This window comes from Oreochromis aureus, linkage group 22, assembly GCF_013358895.1.
Source record: "Oreochromis aureus strain Israel breed Guangdong linkage group 22, ZZ_aureus, whole genome shotgun sequence".
NCBI lineage: Eukaryota > Metazoa > Chordata > Actinopteri > Cichliformes > Cichlidae > Oreochromis > Oreochromis aureus.
The window spans coordinates 30,295,324-30,307,494 of record NC_052962.1 but is presented as its reverse complement, the minus strand read 5'-3'; the positions used below and the strand labels follow the sequence as shown (position 1 = coordinate 30,307,494).

The following is a 12,171-nucleotide window of genomic DNA, read 5'->3' as shown; positions in this document are numbered from 1 at the left end:
TTTTGAGGACAGGATCCAAACCTAAAAATAAAAACTGCGCTTACCCACCTCTCGTTTCCTATTCCTCAGATCATAAATCATTAACACAAAGAAGTGTTTAGACGAGTATTTCAAGCACTAGAAATTTGAGGGACTTTAAACTTTGTATGCAAAGTGTCTCATCTGCTGCTGAGATTCAAGCATACGTAACAGACACACCTCCAAGTGCTGGCGCGCAGGTCGAAGCATGTGAACGCCGGATTAACACTGAGCCATAACTGCACTTCAACATTCATGTGGCAGCCTGGATCACAGAATACAATACAGCTGTGGTTAAGGCTGATAAATCATTAGCATTCAGGGCCTGCTGATGGTGAAAGTCCTGCGGTGAACGCACACGGCCGAGCCAGATTGAATTAGACCAAACTCCAGACGTTCAGGTAAACAAAATAACGAATTCAATGAATCTAAACAAATTAACTGCCCACAAGCAAACCGAGGAACATTTGCTGAGCCAAGGAAGAGGAATTAATGACCAGAAGACAATCGGTGGCTTAAAAACCTGATTAACTTCAGGTCAGCGAGCTAATAAAACATCCATCCATTCTGGTGCCGAGATCATCTCATTCCTTCCGCCCGATTCGGGAAAAGTGATTTAAAACCCAAGACCGGGCCCAAAACGCACAATGCAGGGCCAACAAACAGCACCAGTGGAAAACAAGCTGAAACTCGACAGAGCCACAGTGAAGCCCTGTGACATTTCCAGCCATTCTCCGTGGTGCCTTGACATTTTGGGGCTCGGCTGAGGAGCATTTTAAGTCTTGAATGAGAAGTAGGGAGTGTTGATGGGGGCTTGATAAACCAAACATTGTTCTCTCACATTAATCAAGCTTTTATAGTCATTATTTAGGTGAAAATATATTGAGAAGAGACTGCTTTTATCTTTGTGTTACTGACTTACTCAAAAGCCTTTAACACACAACCAGCATGCATCTTTCTCTTGCATATGAAGCCAAGACCTGCAGCCAGTCTCATACAGTACAAAAGACAGACATAGCCTCCAGTCGTGAAAGGTGAATATTAATAAAAGATCGACTAGCATCCTGCAGTGCTGGGAAAACAAGTAGTGCTTCTTTGGCATTTCACCTTTCACTTCTCTTCCAAAAACACACTTCTCTCCCTCTATGTTCTCTTTATCTCCCTCCATCCATCTCCTCCCACTGCTCCTCCTCTCCCTTTTTACCGCCTTGTTCCCTCGCCCACACAGACAGTGTCAGGCAGCACACATCACCTCTCACACACACAGTAATTACATGAACTAACTGTGTGTTATCCTATGTGATTACAGCCCTGTCAGAGCAGGCAGAGGGCTGCGGTTAGAAAGTCGAGGATGCAAAAGGACGGCGCAGAGAGAGGTGGTGATAAAGTGTTAACAAAATGGTCAACGGCCACGTTTGGATGCATTAAAATGCTTCCAGCATCTCTCAAAGCAAACTTTAAAGCAGCTAATTGTCTGATTAACCAGTGATTGGAGGTTTAGAGTTTCCTCTGACCCAAAAAACTTGACGACTGGTCAATAAATCCATCCAATGGAGGGCGCTACAGCTTCACCGGCCAGTCAGGGGCTTGGAAGGCTGGTTAGGAGCCGGTGTCACACTAATAGACCAGTTCACACGCCTGGAAGCAAACACTGAAGCTCCGAGAGGCAACAGTGGAGCCGCACCCAACTCGGCTGATGCTGATAAATGCTAAGAGCACTTATCACACTGAATACATCTGGGCGGCTGCTACTGGAGACATGTATGTGTGTCAATGTGACACCGAGCAGCAGGGTGACCCAGGGTGACGATCAAAAGCTAAAGAAAAAAAATTAATGAGTAAAAATAGGAGACGCACATAAGGATTCACCCTGCTGAAGCCTCTGCACCAGCTCCTGGGATGATTCTGGGAGCTGTCACCATCCACCCAAAAACTACAGTACATTTGTGATCTCTGTCATATGCCAGCAGAGACACGTCAGCTGTCTGTGACATTTTAAAGACGTCTCATGGACTGCAAAAAGCGCCGTTATTTATAACAAACATTAAAAAAAGGAACTGATCAGCACATTTTGGGATATAAGAGTTTTTAGCAGCTTTCCGTTTTTGTTACATCTTTGCCTTCATAGTGTCCGTTTCATTGTGCTTTAACTCAAAGCGCCTTCACATATAGCACTCTGAAATTGTGTTGTACATTATCTCTATAAGGACAAAGTTTTATTCAATTTAACCTTGATTTTTGGCGCAAAACTACACAATCAGGATCTGAAAGCATCCAGAGTCGTGATGACTGGGGTCAAAATGCAACCTTTTATTAGGATCCAATTTAAAAATTTGGCTGGAGCTGAGAGGATTTGAGTAATCTCATCTCTTTGGCGTATCCGTCTCTGCTTCACACACAGGCAGAAAAACCCACACATCATGGTTTTTCTCTTTCCTCATTCTGCCGCCATAAAAAAAGGAAAAGGAAAAACTCAATAAAAAGCTATTATTAGCACGAGTGGCTACAGCCAGGCAGATTCATTTAGATATTTTATGGTCCAGTCTTCTTTTTACAAGGACAACACATCAAGGACACAATAAGCTGCTGTTAAATGGATATTCCTGGATGATTAAATACATATTTATACATCAACTGCTTCTTGTACAACACTGATTTTTAATTCTCCCCATGTGATCGTTCAATCTGTCACATGTTTTAATGCTAAAACAAAACCCAAAATAACTATCAGGCTATTCTGACACCACTTTAATGACAGCTCTGGCCATTTTTACTTAAATCTGCTTAATATGACTCAATCATGCAAGCTTTTTCTAACAATTCCACCTTTATTTATCTGCTTTGATCCCACTGAGATCAAAGCTAAAAGTGTAGTGATACGCCTGCTACCTGTACAAATGAGGAAATTTTATATTTTTGTTTTCCTGACATGTCTTGAAATGACTTTACTGCCATGTTTGAACATTTTACACAAGCCCGTGTGTTCTGTGTTTAAAGCCCGGCTGCTACAGTAAGTCTTCCTGTGCTAATTCTGGCACTCTAGCCGGTCTCATATTAACATGGAAACAGCCCCCAGACGTTTATGTAACCCGATCAACAGGCTTTTAAGTTCAGTCGGGCGACTTTGTCTGCTCGTGACACAAAACAATGCTAAGCTATTGACTAGCTCAGTAACAGTTTGTTCTTTCAACGCTGAAAGCTGAACTATTTGGTCCAAACAGGTATAAATTAATCACTAATAGTCATATGATTTGATTTCTTTAGCTTCCACATGTCAGCACTGTGACATTTGAATTGAGGGAAAAAACAAAAACAGCTTCAGGCAACAATGTTTTCAGCTTTTCTTCACTGTAATAAAATCTGTGGTTTTGTGGTTGAGATCTCTTAAAGAGAAGGTCAGTGAATTCAATTATCTTTTAGACTGAGCTGAGCATGTGCCAAATGTGGGACCTAATTATTTATCTACTAAATTATATAAATGGCAAGATTAAAGACACTTAGCCTTGGCAAGGGCTCCACTAATAACCAAACAGCTCCCAGAAAGACAGTCGTTTCTCACCGAATGATTTTAGTGTGGACTCACTGATATTTTTATCATTTTAGTTATATTAGGGTATTTTGGAAGCTTTACTTGCATAGCAATTTCCTCCACAGACTTGGGTAAAAACAATAAATAATAATATTAAGTTCAGCATTAAAGTCAACTTCGTGTTTTTCCTGCATAAATTCCTCCAGATGAAAGACAGGCCACGCAGCCAGCTGAACATCCACACAAACCACAGAGCTGCTGGAGCAGAGTGTGTTTTGTCTGTCTTTATTTGGGGCGTTTGGGACTTTACAAATACAAATGCTGTAATGGAGATGGAACTTGAAAAATCCAAGCCAAACAAACCAGCTGAAATGGGCCCGTTCCCGTCTCCATTCAAACATCCAGCTGATCTGAGATCGACAGCAGCGGCCTCGCAGGAAATGCAGCTTACACACACGTACACACAGGCGAGGTAGACAGGGAGGTGTGGTCTGTGTGTGTGTAGGAGCGCATCCAACTAGAGCTCACAAAGCTGATTAAAGGCCTGACAGTAAATTGTGTAACTTATTAACTAAGCAAAAACATTTCTTTGTTTCAGTTTCTTGCATTGTAAGATTTGTGTGATTGTACAGTTTTTTTTGTGAGGATTAATAATAATCGACTGGCAGGTTTGGGCTACTTTTATGGATTGAAAAAAAATTGTTGTGAAAAAGAGGTTTAAGCTAAGTGAGCTGTTCAGACACACAAACACTTGAGAAGGTCGTATATTAGCTTCATCAACTCCCTGCACTTTTCTTGAGTCCACTAAACACACATCCAAACACCCAACACTTTACACTCTTCAACCTCATGTCTGAACAGTCCTGACCTTTGTCTCCTCCTTCAAAAAAAACACACACATGCCCCAGCATCTCCCTCCCATTAAGGTAATTTTCACAGCATGGCACCGCTCCACTGGCATCTGATGTCATTCACGTAATCACATCAGACGGTTCCCTTTGGAAAAAACATGTTTTCAAACCTCAACTTGTTTTTTCATCAAGTCAAAGAAAAAAGCAAATAAGGTATTTATAATCCACAAATTTATTCCTTTAATCCAAATTAATCTACTTTGGAGGGGGAAAAAAAATTAAGTTTGCACACATGACTGAGGGCAAAAGACAAAAACTCATGACAGCAGAGACAACAATGGAGCTAATGTTGGGTTTAAAACAGAGTTAAAAACCACTCATATGACTGGATTATTAAAAACTGAGCCACACAGGCCAGCATACTGCTTTTTAACAGGGTGTGAGCTGCTGAAACAAACACAACCTGTATGTGACTGTGATGTTGGCTGAGGGTTTGGTCCACTGTAATCTCGATAAACACGTATCTGCATATAGATATGTGCACAAGCAGCAAAACTGTTGGTGCGGTTTCACTGATCACATCTGATTGTTACTGAATAGTTACAAGAGTAAAAACTTTGAGACATGCTTTGCTGTAGTTGCATTCCCCCGGTGACTTTCCGAAGCCTAGGCTTCCCGTCCATCACTCCGCATCCCTGATGGTGATTCAGAATGATGATGCACAGAAAGATAAATCATCTGATGCCCAGTTCTGCAATCTGTTCCTGAGATTCGGTAAGGTTACCTCATTTCTCTTAAAACTGTCTGCATTCACCATCACATTTATCCGCGTCTGTGTTTGTTGGCATGTTAGCTTAAAGGTGGAGTAGAGGTGTCATCTAATACAGCGGTCCCAAATCTTTTTTGCGCCACCGACTGGTTTAATGTCAGATAATATTTTCACGGACCGGCCTTTAAGGTGTTGTGGATAAAAACAACAAAATAAAATGATACGACCAAAACAAAAACTGTGGTATTTTGTAAATATAATAATAAACGTGAATCCACTGTGTAATTGTGTAACTTTATTAGCAGCGTTCTCCTGAAATGCGCCAACAACATTCAGAGTAACATCCTCCTTTCTTCCCCGTAATGCTGTCTGGTCGCTATGGTAACACGCAAATATTTCTTTCAAAATAAGACACAACTGCTAAACAAATATAAAGTACATAAAATATATAGAAAATGTATTCATAACACACGGGAAAAGACCCAGGGAAACCGAGTTGACGATTAAAACCCTGAAAACCATAAATTTCACACCCGAGCCTCAACTCTCGCGGCCCGGTACTAAACAACTCACGGACTGGTAACGGTCCATGGCCCAGGGGTTGGGGACCGCTGGTCTAATATACAATGCATTGACCATTATGCAAACTGTAGCTACAACTAAGCAGGTTAAAACCTATTGAGATATCTAAGTGATATGGAGGACATTTGACCTCTGACCCTGAAACATGGACTGGCTGGGCTTTTAAGTCTTGCTGATCACTTAAAGAATACATGTACCTACTGTATACAGTTATTTTATTCTACACACTTTAAGCATTTAGAAATTCAAACCAGAACCTTGTGAGGCCAAAGTGTTAACAAGTGCATTACTGCGCTACCCCTCCTGTGGTTAAACCGCCCTCTAACAGCAGCACTCCAGCCACGTTAACCACATGCCTGAACAAAATTATCTGACTAACAGGAAACACTGCATAAGCATTTCTATTTATCTCAAATCAGACCATGTTTTTGTTTCCAAAATAGCAACAAAGGGCAAGGGTGAGGAATACAGAAAAGGACGTTTATTGTTTTTTCTTTGATAAGACACAATTAAACTAAAATGTATTTCACATTTAAAAAACAATTACATAACTGAAAGAGTTTATGTTTTAACGGATGAATGAAGAGAAACAGTGACTCAGATATAGCAGCTAAAAGCAGTAAGTGGAGAACAGAGTCGCAAAGGAAACACACAGATAATGGGTAAATATGCACCAAAATAATGGGTGACTCAGTGTCACACAAACACACACACACACGTGCGCACGCACGCACACACACACACACGCGTGCGCACGCACGCACACACACACACACGCGTTACTTTTCCATTCATAAAGTCAAGGAATCAATAAAGAAGTTACACAATGACAAGGAAGTCTGAAATTATTAAACTTAATTATTAAAGTGACTTCTAAGTTAACTTGATGTACTGTATAGTAGTAATATCCTCAGGTTCATGTAGTTCAACAGAACTACATGCAGAAAAAATAGACTTACATTTTCTGGTGATTTAGCAACAAATTAACAAAATAATTATAAAATCAACAGATTTGTGAATGTGAGGAGCTTCAGTCTGGCATTCGTCAAAAAGCTTTTTGACAATTTGATCAAATGTTTCCAAAGCAACTGATTTTTATCAGCGTTTTAAGAGCTAAATGACAATCAGGACTATCGGAGACCTTTGGACTGGTGCATAAACTTGAAAACATAACCTTGCTGTTAGCACTGGGGGCATTGACACAAATTTGGTCTGACACAGAAACAAAGGTAAACAGAAAAAAGTGAAGCTCATGCAGATAAACATGGCCAACATGAGGCTGGAGCACATGTCACATAACCTCAGTGAGCAGACAGAAGGAGTGAGAGCAGAAAGTGACAGCTACTCCTTCCTAAACAAATGGTGAACAGACTCCTCAGACAACTCAAACATCCCTGCCACAGAGATATCTGTCTGACCAGCGCTCTCCTGACAGGTGACGGGCAGATAATCATGGTCTGAAACAAAGAACTACTACTAGAGAAAACACTGTCCGGGGCCCCGTCACTGAGGTTAAAGGGGAAAAGAAAGAGGCTGCAGCTCCACGATCAGTGGTCACACAAAGAAAAGTCTAAAAAAAAACTTGGTCAAAGTTTATTCTCGAGAGTAACACCAATTTTCAGACAGATTTATGTTTTCCACTCTATTTCTATCATCCTTGTGACAACTATGAGTCACTAAAATCTCAAATATCTTGGTATTCATTCAAAATTTAGTGGCGAGATAGATCAGTTTAACTTTTTTGGCTTCCACGACATCCTTGTGACTTAATGTGTTTGCACATGATTATGTGTTTGTTCTCATGCCTGTCAGTGTTTGATGCATTAATTACATTCTTGATGGTTACATTTCCCCACTGGCTTTAAAAGTGGTTAAGGAGTTTAACCTCAACTATAATTTAGGGGGTTAAAGGAGATTGTAAGTGATTGTAAGCCAGTCTGACATGCAGCGCTGTAAGACCTCAGACGGAGCAGCTGTTTTCATTAGGGAGGGGCTGCCTACTGTGCCGCCTAATATCACCGAACCACAAGGAGCAGCAGGTGTGGCCATGGCTGCCGTAACACTATCAGGGAAAAGACAAAAAGACAAAGCCGCGGGGTCAGACTTATGTACGTGAAATAAAAGGTTTGGGTCGAGGAGGTGAGCTCTGCATGTTTCTAACTACAGGATTGGTTTAATTAGTCCTGCAAAAACTGCACCACAATTCACCGAAGATCAACAAGCGAGCGCCCGCTTTCCTCTTTAAACAAAGCACATTTGCATGCAAAAAGAAGGTGGGCAAAGAGCAGATAGGGATGAAGAGGTTGTTGGAAAACAGGTGTTGTGAAACTATTCAGACATTGTCTGGATTTGAAAAGCTGACGTCTGTATTTGGTCGAGTGGAGACCAAGTCTGAAAAGGTTTAAGCTCCAGAGTCTCTGACACGACTATCTGCATAAGTGTAGTAAAAGAAAATCCAACTATGATGAAAAAGCCACATCCAAAGTATAAAGAAAATAAATATTTCAAGAGGAACTTGACTCAGGTCAGAAACTCGAGGCTTGCTTTGTGCTATGTGTGATAACAGCTGCTGGAGCGAAGCATCCCTGCCTGCTCCCACACGTCACCTGACACTTCCAACCATCCCACGGCCGGCTTTTCCATTCGGCTTCTGATTTTTGTGTCAGTGCCCACCGAGCTCGAGTGTCAGCGAAAGACAAAAAGCAGAGACGCCCTGATGCAACAACCAAACAATAACAAACAATTAGCAACAACAGAAAATTAGCCACAGAAGCTAATTAAGAGCTTAGAGACCCCCAGGGTGCTGTTAATGCATCCAGGGTGATAGCAGACACCGGCGCTGTTAGCCAATATGAAAGCAAGCAGCCATTTGTCCTTCACTGACCCACGGCTTATCTGGACACCACGCAGTAACTAAACACGCACAGATAAATGCATGAAGTTGAAGCAAAATGACCCAAGAAAATAAACCAGCAGATGGTTGTGCTGCACATGGTTTAAATGAATGTAAATAAAGACCAATGGCTTATTTTTTCCACCTATGCTCCTCTGAAGCAAACTGAAGGATTTAAAACCAGCACGATCTGAGCGACCACTGACCGTTTTTCCCCTGTAATACCTTAAAGCAAATGGGTGTTCAATCAGCATGAAGTCTCTAAACAAAAGTAAAATCTCAACATTATTCTGAGGCCAAAGGTTGAAAAAAAAAAAAAAAAACAGTGCAGTTTCTGATTGCATAAGGATCCCTGAGGAGCAGGTATTACACCTGCAGCCCAACCCACAGTTTTGGTTTATGCTGATTCAAAGCCCTGTTGAGCGACCCACACGTGCAACATGTCACTCTGTTGATATGTGCCAATCCCACAAAATGATAAGAGATAAGAAACTGCTCTCATTAAAATATTATAACACTCAGACAGCCCCTGTAAAGTATAATCATTCTCTTTTTTTAATCATTATCACATGCTTTAAAAGGACAGGCGACAAGAAAGAAGGTGAGGGTGGGGTGGGGTACCAACCTCTTTTCTCCTCTAAATCCTGGAGGAACTGCCTGTAAGCAGCCGTGGCGCTCATCCCTCCCTCCCAGAAAAGCGATGAAAAGAGAGGGAGGTTAAGAAGTGATAAAAGCAAGAAATGATTAGAAGTGAAAAGGAAGTGAAGGAAACTGGTGACAAGCAGCAAAAAGCGAGGGAAAGGGTTCGAGAAACCTCAAGGAAATTAACAGAAGTCAGTTTCTGAGAAAAGGTGAATGAAAAGGCGACAGTAAATGAGTAAAAGAGGAGGAGGAGGAGGAAGGGGGAGAGTTTAGCTGATCTGTTTGCCACACAGGATCCAGTTTGTCAAAGGAGAGGCATCCTTAATCACGTAGATAATCCCTCATCTCTCACTCGCGTCTTTTCTTCTTCTTCTACACGTCTTCTGTCTGGCGTGTGTGCGTCCGTGGTTAGGGTAGCTGCGAGTGCGGCTGTGTGTTAACAGCTCTAAGCCGGATAGAGGAACTGGACTTTGACCACAAGGCGGGTGATGTCACTGCCAGCGCTAGAGACATGTGCGTCTGTAGTGAGTGCATATGAGTGTGTCACAGAAGGAAATTAAAAAAAAAAAAAAAAAAAAAAAAAAAAAAAAAAAGGTGTGGTTTTATTAGTCACTGCTCAGCTGTGCTCTTTTTTTCTACTCAGCATTATGGTATGTTGACCGTGAGGTTTATTCAAGAAATACCACATGTGTCATTCATTCTGCTTTACAATGTGAGTGTACAGTAACTGCCGTGCCGGGTGAACAAACTGGAGCCGATAACAGAGCAGCAGACATGAAAAAGCCTCTCACTCGCCCACTCTTCACCCTATGTCTAATTTCACCGCTTAAGTCACTTTCTCTGTTCTCAGGCGTGTTCCCGCGCTGATATTTTAGCCTCTGATATTATCTGTCACAAAGCCAAACTGTCACATGTTCACTGCTGCAAGTCTGGAGAATGAAGTCATCGCAAGTCTAAAGCAGTTTCAGGTGAAAACTTATTAGTATATTGGATGTAGTATATACACTACTAGAGTGTAGCTCTCTTCCACAGCATGTCTTTTGTTCTGTCTTCCTTCTCTCACCCCAACCGGTCGCAGCAGATGGCCCCGCCCCTCCCTGACCCTGGTTCTGCTGGAGGTTTCTTCCTGTTAAAATGGAGTTTCTCCTTCCCACTGTTGCCAAAGTGCTTGCTCATAGGAGTTGATATGAGGTTTTTCTCTGTATGTATTATTGTAGGGTCTACCTTGAAATATAAAGCGCCTTGACGCGACTGTTGCTGTGATTTGGGGCTGTATGAATAAAACTGAATTGAATAGTACAAAAAACAAAGAAAGCTTAAAATTTTAGGGAAAACCCCCCAACACCATATGAAAGACATGTCCATGATTTCCTCCAGATGGATGGATGGATGCTGTGGTTGACAAAAGTGCCTTCCACCCGAAAAACTGCTTCCTGTGTGTCAAAGTCAGACCAACTCTGTGGCGTAGGCCCAGGTGCAGTTCTCACCCTCGGTTTATGCTCACAGTTGTTGATCGTGTGGACTGTTTATTAACCTCTTTAACCTTTTAAACCCGCTCGACTGGAGACATGAGTGTACGAGCGGAGATCAGAGGGTTCAGATAGACATGCTGCACACATTCTGTAGATAACTGAAAAACCCACAATCATCACTTTGGTCATCACTCACATTTTGCTTTTCACACGCAAAAACCACTGTAGTGACCATGAACATATCTTTCTCCTGACTTCAGACACACCTCTGTTGGTGTAAGTGAGAGTAAGAGGTAAATGATTTAGCCTGACGTCATTTTTTTCTAACTTGAGTGGATGGATAGCAGCCAAACAAATGAAGGTAAACATTTTCTGGTCCTTTTTTCCTACTTCTTTTAGTTTAGTTGTACCAACTCTTTGAGGCTTTGTGTAAAATATAATAAAACACCTCAAAAAACACCTTAAAACTGTCAGTTTAGCTCCAACAGGCGGGAGCTGCAGCCCATTAAGTATAATCAAAGCACACAATTCTGTATTTAATTTATATTTTGGCCTATTTTCACAGTTCCATGAGATACAACTAGTCCTCTAAGTCTTTGGAGAAACTAACTAACAACTAACTAATGACTAATGGTAATGAACAATGAAGATCAGGCCAGAGCTGAAGCCACAAATGAGTGGGATTAAGTAGGAATGATTGTCTGTAACTTTCATGATAATCAAATGCGCCATTAATCCTTTCAGCACCAGTTTGAGAAGCCAAAGGACGGTCCATTAAAAACAATTATCATAAGCCCCAAATAGCCTGTCGCACGTGTTAATTGAACTTTGTTTACAACTCCATTTTAATGGCCCAGGACTGACTGATCAAATATTATATTTCTATTTGAATAATCTTTATCTCTCAGTGCTCCCCCCTCGTTTTTGTTCCACCTCATGAAATGGTAACACCACATGGTAAATTCTTACCTGCTTTATAACATGTACACACACTAAACATCAGGGTGGGGAGGATGAGGTCTACTGTCATGACAACTAGCAGCCTGCCTCCAAACACCTCTCAATGGTTTCCTTCACGTCAGAACTTATAAACACCAGAAATGCAAACAGAGCAACAAAGGCAGTGCCATTAAACACCTCGCTTCACATTAGTGTATTTAAACAAGCAGTCTAATAACTGCAGGAAGACCTGGACAAGGAAATCGACAACTGCTCAAATTCACAAGCTCAAAGCTGCAGAGGCCTTGAGATTCAATATGTAGTCCATGATGTTCAACCAGTAGGAACTGGTTAGCTAACGCTAAGCAGAAACAGTCTGCCGTGACAAAATGACTCAATGAACCATACTGATTAACATAATGGCTGTCATTTTACTATGATGTAACACTAGCTACTTATAACATCAGAAATGCTAC

At 41.5% G+C, this 12,171-nt stretch overlaps 1 protein-coding gene across 6 annotated transcripts in view; it reads right to left on the bottom strand.

Annotated features, from left to right (window-relative positions):
* macf1a (microtubule actin crosslinking factor 1a) overlaps positions 1-12,171 on the bottom strand; it is a 238,281-nt gene that overhangs the window by 157,518 nt on the left and 68,592 nt on the right. The window contains exon 1 of one of the 6 annotated variants that reach the window (XM_039605410.1): positions 9,268-9,680. The exons of the other annotated variants lie outside the window; for them this stretch is intronic. Within the exon in view, the coding sequence (XP_039461344.1) occupies positions 9,268-9,322 (55 nt within the window). The 5' untranslated portion in view covers positions 9,323-9,680. Of the gene's footprint in view, positions 1-9,267; positions 9,681-12,171 lie in introns of those variants that run through there. 6 annotated transcript variants of the gene reach the window in all.